Source organism: Octodon degus, unplaced genomic scaffold (assembly GCF_000260255.1).
Source record: "Octodon degus isolate 3935 unplaced genomic scaffold, OctDeg1.0 scaffold00034, whole genome shotgun sequence".
Classification (NCBI taxonomy): domain Eukaryota; kingdom Metazoa; phylum Chordata; class Mammalia; order Rodentia; family Octodontidae; genus Octodon; species Octodon degus.
The window spans coordinates 13,903,738-13,919,405 of record NW_004524610.1 but is presented as its reverse complement, the minus strand read 5'-3'; the positions used below and the strand labels follow the sequence as shown (position 1 = coordinate 13,919,405).

The 15,668-nt window shown below is 39.0% G+C and overlaps 1 protein-coding gene and 1 pseudogene across 11 annotated transcripts in view; one reads left to right on the top strand and one right to left on the bottom strand.

Annotated features, from left to right (window-relative positions):
- The window catches only part of Epb41l2 (erythrocyte membrane protein band 4.1 like 2), a 304,724-nt gene that overhangs the window by 209,006 nt on the left and 80,050 nt on the right, over window positions 1–15,668 (top strand). For all 11 annotated transcript variants that reach the window (XM_004630260.2, XM_023714273.1, XM_023714266.1 and 8 more), the window contains exons 6-10: window positions 3,609–3,684; window positions 7,459–7,677; window positions 9,282–9,369; window positions 14,537–14,689; window positions 15,206–15,303. In XM_004630260.2, coding sequence (XP_004630317.1) covers window positions 3,609–3,684; window positions 7,459–7,677; window positions 9,282–9,369; window positions 14,537–14,689; window positions 15,206–15,303 — 634 coding nt within the window. The remainder of the gene's footprint in view (window positions 1–3,608; window positions 3,685–7,458; window positions 7,678–9,281; window positions 9,370–14,536; window positions 14,690–15,205; window positions 15,304–15,668) is intronic.
- LOC105742056 lies at window positions 11,753–14,453 on the bottom strand (annotated as a pseudogene).

Below are 15,668 nucleotides of genomic sequence, written 5' to 3'. Positions count from 1 at the left end.
GGACTTGTGAAGCTATTTACAAACACCATGAGAACAAATCATTCTATTCATTAAGAGAATGCAACTATATATCTATCCTAACCACTTGGAATACACAAATACAAAATGGACATTCATCGGTATACCCCATTTTTTCTAAGTTCCATTATTGAATATTATAGGTGTGTTTTACTTTAAATTTTACTCTGAGAAGTTTGATGTGTTTTCCCTCAATTGTGGAAGTGTGACATTATTTGGGTGGCATCCATGTACACTGTTCCTAGCTTTATTGGCTGGAGCATTCTCAAAAGAAGGCTAAGCAGAATATCTCTGCTCATGGCCTTCGCAGTGTGGGCATCCAGTCTGGGCTGTATTAGGCCTGCATGCTCATTTCCTCCCACTTCTCTGTTTGTTTTGTGGACTCCAGAGTGGCCCAGGCATCCCACTACTGTACCTCAGCTTCCTCTGTAGGTTGTGCCCCTGCGTTGCCTTGCCTGCTGAGAGATGGTAGTATCACACATCTCTGATAGGGAATTTGGATACCTTATTTACTTCAAAGCCTGTGATGCTGGAAGCAGGGAACACACGAAAACATGAGCAGCTAGAGTCCAGACTGGAGAACAAATCCCTCACAGCCTAAGAGCTCGGTTGCAGGGCGATGCAGGAAGTCATTTCCCTGAGAACTCCCCTGCAGATGCTCTGTACTGTTGATTGCACCTCCCTGTTAATTATTTCTAATGTCAAGACCTGTCCGTCTCCCTTTATCTTTTACTTTAGGGTCTGCAGTTTTTCTTTTTCATTATTAGTCTTCTTACATTTCTTGCTTTCTCTTTTTTATTCTGAGTATATAGCTTCTTTTTCCAGTCTCCTTTCTTTTAGACTCATGTTTTTTCCTTTTCAAAATGTTTTTGATTGGAGTGACCAGTCTTCCTGGCTTGCCCAGAACTAAGGGTTTTCTAGATTTGAGATAATTTGGTGCTAAGGCTGCAGCGGTTTTAGACAATCTGGCAGGTTGGACGCCTTGTCTTTTTTATTATTCCTGGCTTTCCAGCATTCATTACCTTTTTGCCTTTCTTTGCCTGTTTCTCTCCTTTGGATTTTTTATCTTAGTGTTTCATCCATTTGTGTTTGTTTCATTTTGGGAAGCGTTAAGGAGGGAATAGGTAGACACAGGTGCCTTGTACTGTCATTGTGGAAGGAGCCGAATCAGAGGGCTTTGGAACTTGCCTTTTTTCCCCCTTCTGTAGTTACAGGTGCTCTGTAAAGTGCATGGATTTAGGAAGTTATGGGTGCTTGGTTCTTACTTTTACACATTCTCTGAAACTAGACATGCCAGGTGACCTGAGCAGGGAGAGGACATTGTTGGTCAACTTCTCCAATGTGATTGATGGTCCATTGGGTTGTTTTCTATGATTTTGTTTTGTCTTATTTTACGATTATGTGTGTACCACACTTCAGAGTCATAGATGCTTCCTGTTGGAAATCTCCTTTTGAAAGAAAAATTTTTAAAGAGTTTCAAAAAAAGCTTTTGGAAAAAAATTTTCTAGAAACAGTGTTTGAAAAGCTGTTGGAAGGCAAGACTTGCTGATTTTCTTTTCTTTTTTTTTGTATCAAGAATCAAACTTAGGACCTTGTGTTTTCAAAGCAGTCACTTGTACATTGAACTATGTCCTGGTCCAAAACTTGTTGATTATGAATCACACTTTTATGTTTTATTTGTAAAGTATTATTATTTTTTAGAGAGTTATTTCAGGACTCTTGCCCTTGTGGCTTGGCAAGATTCAGAGAAGCAGTAACAAATAGCATCTGACTTTTTTAAACTGTTGGAGCCAGTTCTTTAAATGGTATGTATGCTGTGCTCTGCGTGTCGTGAGAATAGGTTTAGGAAATAAAGTCATAGCTATTGTGTTGACTTCTTTCTGCTTGTGTTAGACAGGTGAAGGAATTCAATCTCTGCTGTGATTTTATGGTTACTTTGTAGTTAGTAGGCAGTACCAAAGATAAATGTTATTTGTTTGAGTTACCTAAGACAATTCACAAACCTAATGGTAGTTATTTAAAATGTGCCTTAGAAATATTTTCTCAGATGTACACAAATAAGACTATATAAAGCTTTTATAGATGAATATGTGAACAGTTCACACCTAGCTGGGTTGTTTTTATATAACTAGGTATAATTATGAAAAATTTAAGTTGAAATCTCTAATATCGTATTTTAAGTATTCCTACCACTAAAAATGATATGTATTTGTTGTAATGCACAAGTTACCTTGGTTTATCCATTCGACAGTGTGTATATATTTCAAACATTACATACCATAAATCTATGTAGTTTTTCAATTTTTTTAAAAAAAGCTTGGGGCTGGGGATGTAGCTCAAGTGGAGTGTTTGGCTAGCATTCATGAGGCCCTTACTGTATTCCTAGTACTGAAAAAAATGAATGTTTCCCAATATATCCTAAATTATAAGTGTTCTAGCAAGAACTCACACCTATAGTCATGTCCAGACAAGGAGCTAGTATTAATACCTGAAAACAAATGAGCCATTAATAAATGCTTATCTTGTGGTGACTTTACTTGATTATGGATTAGCAGTCAAGAGGTATGTGTGCATGTGTGGTGTATGGATATTTGACACAACACAGTACTATAGGCTGAGAAACAGCATCTCCCTATATTTAGGCAAATCCTGTGTCCCATTATTGTGCTTTCAATGTGTAAAGCACAACAGAAATTTATTTCTTAAGTTCAGCATGAGTAACTTTATTAGTGAAATAGTGTTGCATGGAGCCAAAAGTCTAGGAGGACATGTGTATACACAGTAACCGTTCAGTAATTGGTTGAATTTTGAGAGGAAAAAGCCCTGTGCTAATGATCACAAAAAGGGCAGAAGGACATGCTGAACAGGAGAACAGAATTCAAGAAACTTAAGTCCATAAGTAAAAGTTCCCATGCAGCCTTTAGATATGTGTAGAATGGAGTGGCTTATAGAGACAGCTTTTTTGTTTTTACTTAAAGATACAATGAAGTTTGACTAGAACTTGAAATTCAGACTAGTGGGATTTAGGTTCTTTAGGAAGATTACTTCAACCCTCTCCTTATGTTTGTTTTCTTCTCTTTGAAGCCAACCAAAATATGAGATAGAAAACAGTGAATTTTAACTTTTAATGTGATTTACAATGTGGTTGTTATAGATACTCATTTATGTAAAATACAACAAAGTTTATATAATATACAGGTATACTGTACTTACACTTTGTAAAACTGGGGAATAATTTAAACAGAGTAGAGAGCATTGGGCACTGTACTTAAAATATCCTACAACTTTTACCAGGGTGTATATTAACTCTTGTTAATGGATAACAGGAATTATCATAGTGGATCACCATACAAAGCATGTGTTGATGTACCAGTAATTATTAATAAAAGATGAACTTATTATCTTTTAATGGCTTATGAAATTGATATTTATATTTTTTTCATTTTTGCTTTATATGATATTAGTTTCCTTTTAATAAAAAATTCTGTAAATGATTTATATTGTGTCAAAACAAGTAGTGTAGTGTTTATTTGTAGTATATTAGTCATTCTGTTGTTTGGATAAATAATCATGGAATTTAATAATTACAGATCTTCCCTGGCTGTTCACTTTTAATGTGAAGTTTTATCCTCCTGATCCTTCTCAGTTGACTGAAGATATCACCAGGTACTTTGTATTTGCATTTCAGAATGAATCTTTACTTATAGCTTTCATTAATTTCTATACTTTTGGAGCATGGTGGTAATTTCAGGATTGAAAACTCAAATCATTTACAAATTAAGTTTGTGGTACTCTCCCAAATAGTTTGAAATGTTGCCAGTTTCAAAATTTTTTTTTTACTGTTTCTTTTTTCCCTTTATATTTTAATAATAAAAATGTTTTTAAAGATGATATTGCAAGAGCTTTGTTTCCTGTGTTCTACTTTAAAAATGGATTCATATTTAGTATTTCAGGTTTTAGTAGTAAGGTGGTTTTGTTGTATAAACGTGTGCTCGTGTACTAGTCTCATGTTGTAAAGATGACACAAGTGTAAATAGATAAAAATTTAAAAATCAGTCATGCTGTCCTCCTACTTCTCCTATCCTTCTCCCCATTCCTAAAATAAAAAAAAAACATAAAGTTAAAAGGGCAGACTGTCTTCAGTAGAATCAGTAGCTGTTTCATTTTCATCTTCTCTGAAATTATGTAGCTTTAAGAACGTATGTGTAAGTTGCAAACAAAGGATTCAGTTTAGGGGCAGAGTGTATTTATTGATCCTGAGTGTGACTGAGACCAGGAACCAGGGACATAGGACCACAGTGCACAGACATCTTAGCCCTGTTAGACTGGGTAAAGGAGAGGGCATTTTAGCATTGTTAAGAACAAGTGTAAAGAGTGGTTCTTTCAGAAAACGAGGAGGATCCAAACTCATCTTACATCTTGTTTCTGCTGGACCAGTTTTGTTGTTAGACATCAGGTTGTGCAAATGCCGAGAAAAGTGTGATATTCATATGAGATAAGAATGATGGAGATTAGAAACATAGCAAACTGGTTTTTGTTTTGTATTTTTCGCCTTCCTTTATTGCTTGTTATTGAATAGAAATGTACTACAGAACTAATTAATTGCTACTAACATACTAATTAAGTTCTGATTGAATTAACTTGAGGTAGTAAATAATAAATAGCTTTTAAAACTGCACAGCAAACTGCCAAGAGTGTGTAAACACTGTCAGGCCAGCTGCACAACGCAGAATTTCACTCCGGGGTGCTTTTCACATGGAGGCGCAGCAAACACAGGGCCTTTTGACCTCATACACTCTCTGCACATATGCTTCTTGCAGTAATGTGTTTGGAGGCCTTAGCCACTTGTTGCTGGAACAAAATACCTGACAAGTTTATTTCAGCTCACAATTTGGAGAGGTTTTAGTCCATAGTCAACTGGCTTTAAAGGAGGGTGGCATGGCAGAGGGACTTCACAGAGGAAAAACAGCTCATGGTAGCGGGTAGGAAACTGTGAGGCAGCAAGCAGCAATAATAGCAAGCCTGCCTGCCTTTATTTCCCCTTATACAAGCCTGTTGATTGGTGCCGCCACACCTAGGATGGGGCTTCCATTTTCCCACACCCTCAAGCCCACTCTAACAATCTTAATCTACATCTTTTGAAATTCCCACCCATGAGCTCATTGAGTTTTTAAGACGATAACTAGATCCAAGCCATGACAGAGATAACTGTCATTTTGTGATTGCAAGTCTGTTGCATTGGTAAGAGCTTTGACTTTTCAAATAAATGGGACTTTCAAATAATCTCCCGTTTTGCCCATGCTTATAACCCTAGCACTCTGTGAGGCTGAGCCAGGAGGGTCGTAAGTTCCTGCCCCACTTGGATAAGATAGTGAGATCTTGTCTCATTTTAAAATAAAATAAAATAAAATAAAAAGGAGTATGTCTGGGAAGGTCTGGATTCACTCTGTAGTTCCAAGGGGAAAAAATTCCTTGCTGGCATGAGAGGCATGAGAGGCTATTGTATTGTGTAACGCCTATGGTATGTGCTGTGTTTGGGGGTAGACAGCCCAAATGTCAGAATTAAAATCTTCACCATAAATTGAGTGAACATTTAAAAGGTGGGGTAGGCTTTGAGGAGGTCCAGAACACTACTCAGAATAATGTTTGAAGAATGCTTTCTCATGGTGTATGATGAAAATAGGGCTAAGAAATTGAGATGCCTTACCTGAAGGCATTTGTACATTTGTAGGACTAATGCTTTCAAAACAGAGGAGGGGTACAGGGAACCATTGTGAGAATCAGAGAGAGTGATACAAAAAAGGGCAGCAAGATAAAATTTGTTTAGGTTCTTAGTACCGTAGAATAGGAAGAACCAGCACAATTGTTGGTTAGAGAATTTGAAGATAATTGGAATCATAGTTTAAAATTTAGTTTTTAAAGTAAGTATAATTGTGCTTTTGTACTAGGGGCTAAGGAAATACAATCTCCTTAAAAAGACAGCTCCTGCAATGCATAAAAATTATAATATTAGAGGGAAAACGTTATTAAACTCTTAGAAAATGATTGAGCATTTGCCAGTTTTTTGTTAAGTGTTGAATGTATGGTGATAACCAGAGCCCCTGCCCTTTCTGAGTTGTAATTCAGGAGTGACTGAGCTAAACGGGAGCCGTGGGCAGGGAAGTGCCTTCTGATTCATTAATAACAAGGCCTGGAACATGTTGATGGAGAGCAACAAGAAGATTGAGCCTTAAAACCCAGAAAAATTGTTCACAGGAGGAAGGTGGCCAGTAGAAATGACAGTCTCTTAAAACATCTTCAAGAATGAGGGTTCTACCTTTTTTTTTTTCCAGAACAGTTAGTGTACACCTTAGTAAGAAGTGAAATTTAAGAGTAGAAATCTAAGATGTCACCAAAAGGAATAGATAGTGGGGCTGAGGATAACCAAAAAGTATGCATAGAATATAAATCATGTTTCTGCATATTAATTTAGTGGGAAATTATCCCTGCATATTCAAATGCTTGGATTGTTGAGAAACAGCTGTTGTTATCCTAGCCACTAGCTATGGATTCCCAGATATTTTGATACTACCTTTTACTCTTACCTTCAAAGGAAGGTAGAGCTTTTCTCTTCTTCCCTCCTTCCCTCCCCCCTCTTTTTTTGAGACAGGGTCTTACTATATAGTTCAGGCTGGCCTTGAGCTCACTTTGTATACCAGACTGGTCTTAAAACTCATAACAGTCCTCTTGCCTCAGCCTCCAGTGCAGGGATTATAGACGTGTGCCATCATGCCCAGCCTTTACCTTTTTAAAGGCAGCAGAATAGCATCAGACCAGTGATTACCTTGCTCAAGTTCACATAGAGTTGGTTATTTGTAAGTTTAGGGCTCTTTCTATAGAGAGCTCTTTCTTACTTTAGGGCCCTTTCTCTTTCTATAGAATGGAGCCTACTTCACTTTCTATAGAATGGATAAGTTAGTGGACAAGCAAGGGCTTTAGAGCACATTCAGTAAAACTCGTTTGTAAAGACATTTCAGGAGAGGAAGAAATTGCAAATGATTAAAACTCCAGGGACTTTTATATTTCATTAATATTTAAAACTTTTAAAATACACAAATTTTTCTTTCGTTTTTTTTAACTCAAACGACAGTTGAAGTGGTTGAAATGTTTATATCACTCAGAAAACTTGATTTTAATATTTATCATAGACTACTATCAATATAGTAGTTCAGAATTTCCATCTTTTAGCCTTCTGATGTTTCTATAAAAAGCTATAAGCTTAGGAGTTCAAGTAGCGAGGTGAGCCTTCTTGTTAGAGAATACTTTTTGCTGAGGGTATGAAGAGTGTCTATAATGTATGTTTGTTCCCATAGGGGGAGTAGAATATAAGAGATCTGAATGATAGCAACAAGATGTTAACTACTCCTGTCTTCTGACCCTTCCTCTCTCTGCTCCTCACAGATACTTCTTGTGCCTTCAGCTCCGGCAGGACATTGCCTCTGGCCGCCTGCCTTGCTCCTTTGTAACTCATGCTCTTCTGGGATCCTACACACTGCAGGCTGAACTTGGAGACTACGACCTGGAAGAACATGGCAGTGTTGACTTCAGTGACTTCCAGTTTGCCCCTACCCAGACTAAGGAGCTGGAAGAGAAGGTGGCTGAGCTGCATAAAACCCACAGGTCTGTCAGCTTGCTTGCTGGAGAGAGACTCACCATGGCAGATTTAAAGTTTGTAATGTGGAAATTCGAGCACTATTTCTGATATTATCCAGCTTTTCTATTAGTGGGTCACCTAGCACTGATCACCACAGCCTGCAGCTCTTATGGTAGTCTTTCAGTGTTTTATGATTATAGCATGAAAGTAAATCTCTCTCTCTCTCTCTCTCTCTCTCTCTCTCTCTCTCTCTCTCTCTCTCTTTTGGAAAAAAATGTAGTTTTCCATATAACATTTTCTTTGCTCTTTCCATAGTTCCATCCCTTATCACACCTATATACAGGAACCAAGTATAATTGTTTTGGCCTTTACATTTCTTTTGCCTTTTATTGCCACTCATTGTGCTTGATAAGAGAGCCAGGGAGATAGCAAAGCATTGGGATTTAAACTAGAAGTGTGAGTGGTGGTGGACATAGGAATAGTACCTGACGTGTATAGGTGAGTCCTCCAAGCACAGATGCTGCCCCTTCTTCAGGTGTGGATAATGTAAATTAATGCCATAGACATACTGTGTACTTTAAAAAAAAAAAATTCATTCATTCATTCATTCATTCATTCATTCATTCATTCATTTATTTATTTGGTACACTGTCTCGCTACGCAGCTTGGACTAGTAGTGATTCTCTTCTCTCAGCCTCCCCAGCACTGGGATTACAGGCATGCGCCACCACGCCCGGTTTCAGTGGCTGGCACAGCATGCGGTACCTAGGATTAAATCCAGGTCCTTGGTGCTTGCCAGACAGGCGCTTAGACCTCTGAGGTATCTCCCCAGCCCTTGTACTTTCTAAAAAATCTCTGTGAAAACAGATGTTTTCCATGAGCTTTGATAATGATAGCTACAAAATTGTAACTTGTCTTGCAAAATTTTAGTTTTATAAAATCTTGACTAAAATGATTTATAAATAACTCTGAAGATATTCAAGTTTTCAAAAAGAGGCCAAGTTTATTGACCTTTAAAAAATAATAAATGCAGTATCTGACTCTTAAGTATTTTCTCATTTGCTTTATACAAATTCTATTCAAGGGGTATTCTGTAATTATAGTTTGAAATGTCAGGTGCTGAAATACCTTACAGAATGAAGACTAATCAGTCCTTTAGGAGACTTAAAATGTGTTTAATTTTGGACATAAGTCTGAATGGAAATAACCTTAGTATGAAAAGGATATGTTATTTATCAGAGGTGTAAAATCAAATACAAGTAATTCTGACCTTTACAATGATCAGTCTCAGCAAAATAAAATGAGGATATGAATGTCTACCTCAGAAGGAGGAAATCACTGTTTTATGCCTAGTTATGGTGTACCTGTTATTTCTAGTGCTTTTCTCTAGTGGAAATGATCCAAAGAAACCCTTTAAAATAAAAATGGTGCGGGCGACAGGTGTGCCTCCTCGCAGGGAGCAGGTTAGGGGCACTTTGTGGAAAATTCGGGAACTTGAGAGTAGCCCACTTTCTGCACTTAGCTGTGTTACTTTCTCTGCCTCAGACTCACTGGGCTCACACTTCCCTCATTTGAGCACATATGCTCTGCATCCACCAGTAAGACAAGAATGTTTCTTTTGTTTTTTCAGAGGCCTGTCTCCAGCACAAGCCGATTCCCAGTTCTTAGAAAATGCAAAGCGGCTTTCCATGTATGGTGTGGACCTGCACCATGCCAAGGTACTGTAAATGTAATTGGAAGTAGCACTGTTATAGTCTATTGACTGAAGGCTGCACAAGGCTGTTTCACTTGAAGGTCTCTAATGTTTCTTTTTTTTTGACCTCTTTTTAAAAGAACTTATAACAATAAAAGATACATTGCCATTAACCCATCTCAAAATACTCCTCTTGCTTTGTGCACTCTTACCCAATTGTTCTTTTTTTTTTTTTTCGGAACCGGGGATTGAACTCAGGCCCTTGCGCTTGCCAGGGAAGCGCTTATTCCACTGAGCCATCTCCTGGCCCTATTACCCAATTGTTCTTGCCGCTTTCTGAGGCAGTTCTGCAGGTCCTCTTTCATGACAATCTTTGTTGTGGTTGCCCTGATATCTTCACTGACTTGAAACATTTACCTTTTATGTTCATTTGGGCTTTGGGGAAGAGCCAGAAACCACAGGGTCTAGAGAACAAGGCAGGTGAGGGCACATTGTGCTTGTTTTCATAAGCCTGCCTTTTCATTGACTGCTTTCAGCAGCAGCGATCACTGTACTTTTTAATTTTTTAAAATTTTTTGTGTTTTAGGGAGGAGTCTACAGGGTGTTCAGGGTCTCACTACTAGATTGGACTTGTAGTGATCCGCCTGTTTACAGCCTCTAAAGAGCTGGGATTACAGGCTTGCGCCACCATGCCCAGTCTCAAATGTCATCTCAGTGTGCCCCAGGGGCGGGGCTGGCACAGCAGGTCTGGGGATTGAAGCCCCGGCCCCTGGACCTGCTTGTAGGCACTTTAATCTGCTGAGCTATTTGGCTGGCCCTTCACTGTACTTAAAAAAAAAAAAAATTGTTAGTACATTATATGTGATCCATAATAAATACATTCATCATAGGGAGTTTGTAATTATACATTTTAATCCTTTTTATTTTTCTTTGCTTTTTTCTTCAACCTTTCTCCATTCCTAGATCCCCTTTCTATTCTTCAAAATGTCTCTCTCCTATCATTTGTAATAATAATAAATTATTTATATTTGGGTTTCACATATTGGAAACCATGGGATATATTTAACCTTGTGTATCTTATTTCAGTTGGCATCATATCTTCAAACAAATGACTCAAACTTAATCCTTTTTTATGACTGGGTAGTATTCTATTGTGTACATTTACATTTGCTTTATCCGTTTGTCTGTTGATGGACAGATAAGCTGCTTCCAATATTTAACTGTTGTAAGTTGTTTTGACATTGAGAGTTATTGCTTTATGGTGCTCACTGAATCTTGTCACTGCATTATTTTTCCAGTGCTGATTGCTCAGTTTTTTTCCTTTTGTGTACTCCTCTACTTAGATGTCCTCTTTCTAACTGTTGCTGCTCTTGGTCTTCGTATCTCTGACTTCATTTAAGTATTTTCTGCAATGCTGGTTTAGTTGCCATGCTTTTTTAAAAAGCCTTTCTTTGTTATGAAAAGCTGTAATTTGATAGGACTCTATCCCAGGACTCCCTGACCTATCTCTCCGTGCTAAGGGTGCTGGGACAGGTACATTCTGGGTGGTGAATTTTCAGTGGGCACACATTGCAGCCTCCTGTAGCTAGCTGGTGCCTGGGCTCCACTCGCCTTGCATCTCCTGTCCAGGGTTTGGTCACCTCCCCTTGAGCATGCTCTGTGGGTTTGGATCTCCTGGTTCACTGCTGCGGGTGTAGCAAGGCCAGGTTCTTTTTTCTTTTCTTTTGTCTTCCATATTTCAGATTTTATTGGTTGTGTTGAGGATCAGTACAGATGATTCACTTTGTACACAGTTCTTAACACATGTGCCAAAAAATAAAGCCATGTTTTGTTGTTCAGTTTATTCAGTGACTTTCCAGCTTCAAATTTGGAGACAAATTTTTCTTTAAGAAGATTAAGTACCAGTATCTTCAAATTCTGACAAAGTGTTACTTAAGTCTCACTGATTCACAATTTTGTATCACATATACTTCATACTCACATTTTCTGTCTTTCCCAGCACATTAACAAAGTTAGACCAACTGGACTACCATTGCCAGAGATGTTACAATGTGCACAGGGCAACAATCAGGAAGTAGTAGGAAATAATTCTACTAAAAACAACATGGGAATTGAAGTCATTTAAAATATCCAAGACATATTTAATGCATGATTGTGATTCCAAATTGCCATTTGGTATGACTTGAGTTGCAGGATATAAAACTAATGCCCACCTATGGACTGTTAAGCTGACATCCAAGATAGTCAAAGCCTGACGATTCAATATTCAACTATTTTCTGGTTATACCAAAATATAACCAGAGAATGATTTCATCTATATAAATATCATTTACATTTAAAGACTGTGATGAGGTAGGATTCCCTCGTTTTTAAAAAAAATTTCTAGAGCTACTAAAAAAGACTTGCATTTATAAAAGAGTTGATAAAAATACTCCTTTGGTTTGTACAAGAAGGGAGACAGCACAGATAAGACACAGTGTGTGATAAATCAGACTTGACTTCTCTTCTCTGTCCTCAGAGGCTATACACTCCTCATTTTTAGTTTCTCCATTTTCCTCAGGTCAGTCTTCCTTGGATTCTTGATTAGCCAGTTTGGCCTGTTTTCCCTTGATTCCCCTTTTCCCTTTTGCTTACACGTTTTTGTCCAAAGATTTATCCATTCGTTCTGCCCTTTTTGGCTGTTTCCACTTTTGCAGGAGCAGGTTTAGCGGACAGCCTCACCAGTCTTCTCCTGGGTTCCTCTTTTGCCACCCCTTCTGCACAGCTGACCTTCCTCTTGGGTGTCTTGGTGGTGTGAGGGGTCTGTGAGGAAGCTGTGGGCCAATGTGCAGGGGAGCCTGGTGGAGCTATGCTGCTAGCTGCTGCTGCTCCTTGAGGCCCGAGGTTTCTGTCTGGCTTCCTTCCTTTGCCTCACCTTCTTCCCTCCAGAGATTAGATTAACCCCACCCCCACCCCCACCCCATACCATGTTCCCTGCAGCTAAGCTGGGGATTAACTGGGATTGTTTTGTTTTGTTGCTTAATTTCTTTCTGCTGTATTTTCCCTTTTCCTGTTTCTGAATACTTGCAGGTCCTGGCAAGCAACCTCTAGAGTGACGTGTGAGCGCTGACAGCTTTTACCTGTCATCTTCCTCCCCTCTGTAATGTTTTCTTGGTGGCTAGTTGTGATTTTCTTGGTTGCGGGAAGAATGGTTATTCTCCGCATACCTCTTTGTCTCTTCCCAGGTGTTTATAAGTACCCTTTCCTAGGTACTTATTATAAAACTCACCTAGCAACCTTTTTATCCTTGTCTTCTCATCTTGATTGGTTCTGCATCCCAACTTGTGCTGGGCCAACTGCTGCTGCTCTGCTCCCTCTGTTTTGGGAGGGTAGACCAGATCTTAGCAAGCAAGAAAGCAGAAAAATAGCACAAAAGATTGTCCAGAGAGGACCAGCTTGAGCGAAGGTGCTCTCACAGGAACACAGCCCTTATGCTACCCCCTGCTGGGGATCTGGGTGTTAAGTACTTGACCCTGCTTCCCTTTCTCCCCTGGATCTGGTGCAGAGCCTTTGGTGTACTGAACCCACACAGGAGCCAGTGGGCACAGGATCTTTTTGGTGTCCTTGTGGCTGCTTCCTGAGGGGCAGCAAGCACAGTGAGAGGGGGCTCTTTTCTCAAGGTCTTGCTGGCTTTTGTGCAGTGGCGTCACTCAGACATGGAGCATTAAGGCATGCTCTTCTCTCTTTACCTCACACCCCTTCTCTCTAATTCCCATTCATAAAAATACTGATAACTCTAGAATAACTAATATATGTGGAGCACCAACCCAGAATCAACCAATTTAATTGAATCCCACTGGTGTCCTTGTCCTGCCTAAAGATCACTTCAGACCACAGGTGCCTTGTTGAGTGTCTCCACTCAGGCTCCCTCATGTCCCAGAGATGCTGGCCTGGGATATCTTTCACCTTGTTCCTCTGGCCATAGAGTCATGTTCTTGGCAAATGCACCATTTGGCTGTGGTGTCAAGTTGCCTGGACACCTCCGCCTAATTCACACCAGCTTTCTACATTATTCCTAGAGGGTGTTGTGGCTGCCAGGGTAAGAGCGAGTAAAGCAGCATTATAGGTTAGTCCTTCTAACCTGCTCAGGTTGGTCCAATGTAATTTTATTTGTGCAGTTCTATATAAATTATTCAAGTATCTCAACTGAGAAATTAGTATCAGTTGCCTGGTGCTATACCTTAATGAATGTAAATTCTGTTAAATTATGCTTAATAATAAGGCTGTCAAAATGTTATGCTTTTCTTGTATTGGGATTTAGACTAAGGGTGATGTTGTTCCAGCATTTTCTTGATGAGAATTTATTCCATGTGAATGATTTTCCAAAATTTGAGTATCTATGAGTAGTACTTTTCAAATTTTACATGGAGATACGCATTTCTGAAAGATAGTGATTTGTGTGTTTTGAATAGTATGCATCTTAGATACTCAGTTCTGTTTAAAAACTTAGTTTTCATTTTTGTGTGTAAATTATTTGGTTTTTAAATGTCTTTCATGTTTATAATTATTCTAGATTGTCACCTATTTGAAATTAAAACTCAGTGAAAGAAAACTATTAATAACATCAAAAATAGTCTGCAGCCCTTTGAACTATGCCAGCCAAAGGAATGCTAAATGAGAACTGGATGTCAATACTCTTACATTACTGAAAAATTGCTTAAAAGAATTCTAACATTTGCAAAACACAAACATCATTTTAACATCTACCAGCTAGCATAATCCATGTGAGATAAATCCGCGTAAAGTAAAATTGGTTGCCTGCACTTTGGGCCAGCAGACCATCACAGAGGGCTGGAAAGGCCTCTGGGAAACCATTTTTATATTCTGTATCTTTAAGATATCCAAAGCTAATAGTGTTTCCTTCATTCCTGGTAAGCTCTTCATAGAAATAGATCATAAGAAATTATGGCTTCTGAAAAGTACTGTGTTGTCTACTCATGTTGCAATAATTGTTTGGCTAGTCAGATTCATCCCTAAAGATAAATAGATTTAGAGTGTGTGTGTGTGTTTTATACTTGTGCCATTGACTCATATAATGTCACTAAAATTTAAATACAGACCTGTTTCCATTCTCAGGTGTGCTTTGAGGGGACTAATCTGTCTGTGTTACTGTGAATACCTCTAACTGTGGTCCAATGGGTTTTGCTTGGCAGGATTCAGAAGGTGTGGACATCAAGCTGGGTGTGTGTGCTAATGGCCTTCTCATTTACAAAGACAGACTGAGAATCAATCGTTTTGCTTGGCCGAAAATCCTGAAAATTTCCTATAAGCGCAGTAATTTCTACATTAAAGTTAGGCCAGCAGAGGTAAGCAGTGTACACTTAGCACATCTAATCAATTGGCAGTGCTCTCCTTTTAAAGGATCCTTGGTGGATCCTTTTCACTGAAGTCATAAGAAAATGAACCGTTATTTTTCTGTGATTAAAAAGGTCAGAGTTCTTGATAAACCTGCATGCTCAAATTCCTATTGCTAAAAATCCATAATACTACCCGATTTTGCATTAAAAAAATAAGCCTAGCACATAGTGTGTGCTTGATTTTTCTTGCTGAGTCAGTCACATGGTGAAGAGCAGTAGAAGGGTGCTTGGAATTCTGATGGGGGAGTAAAGAGTAGTTGGTGTGTGCGAGTAGTTAATACTTGCTTTTCATGGACAATGCTGTTGCAGTCTATGAAAAATTTAATTTGCTATGATTTTGTTGGACAAACTAATATTTACCTTGGTGAACAATTACTTCTTACAGAAACAACTAATGCATGTTTTTGGTAGCTTCTTATCACTGCCTATGGAAACCTGCTGACTTGTGTTACGGATTTCTTGCAGCTGGAACAGTTTGAGAGCACCATTGGATTCAAACTACCAAACCATCGGGCAGCGAAAAGACTATGGAAAGTGTGTGTGGAGCATCATACTTTCTACAGGTAATGCTCGCAGGCTGCCTGGCTTTGCTGTTGCTCTTCTGTGCAGACTGGAGTGCGGCAGACCCATCAGCCCCTGCTGAGGGTTCTTCATTCTTAGGGCCACATCTCCCCTGTCACAGGCAGCCTTTTTCCATGTCTCTTTCCATTACCTAAGGCCATGCTATGGTCTGTCTGCAGTTGTTCAGGACTATTTTCTGCATCACCAGCTCCATCACACTGCCCCTTCCCTGCTGCATTTCTGTCACTCATCTGAGGTTTAATTTAGGTAGATGGTCTTGCCAACTCCCTTCTCACTTCATTTCTTATCCAAGCCAGCCTGTCTTCTCTCCTACAGGCTCTCTTGTCAGGAATATTCAAACCCCTCC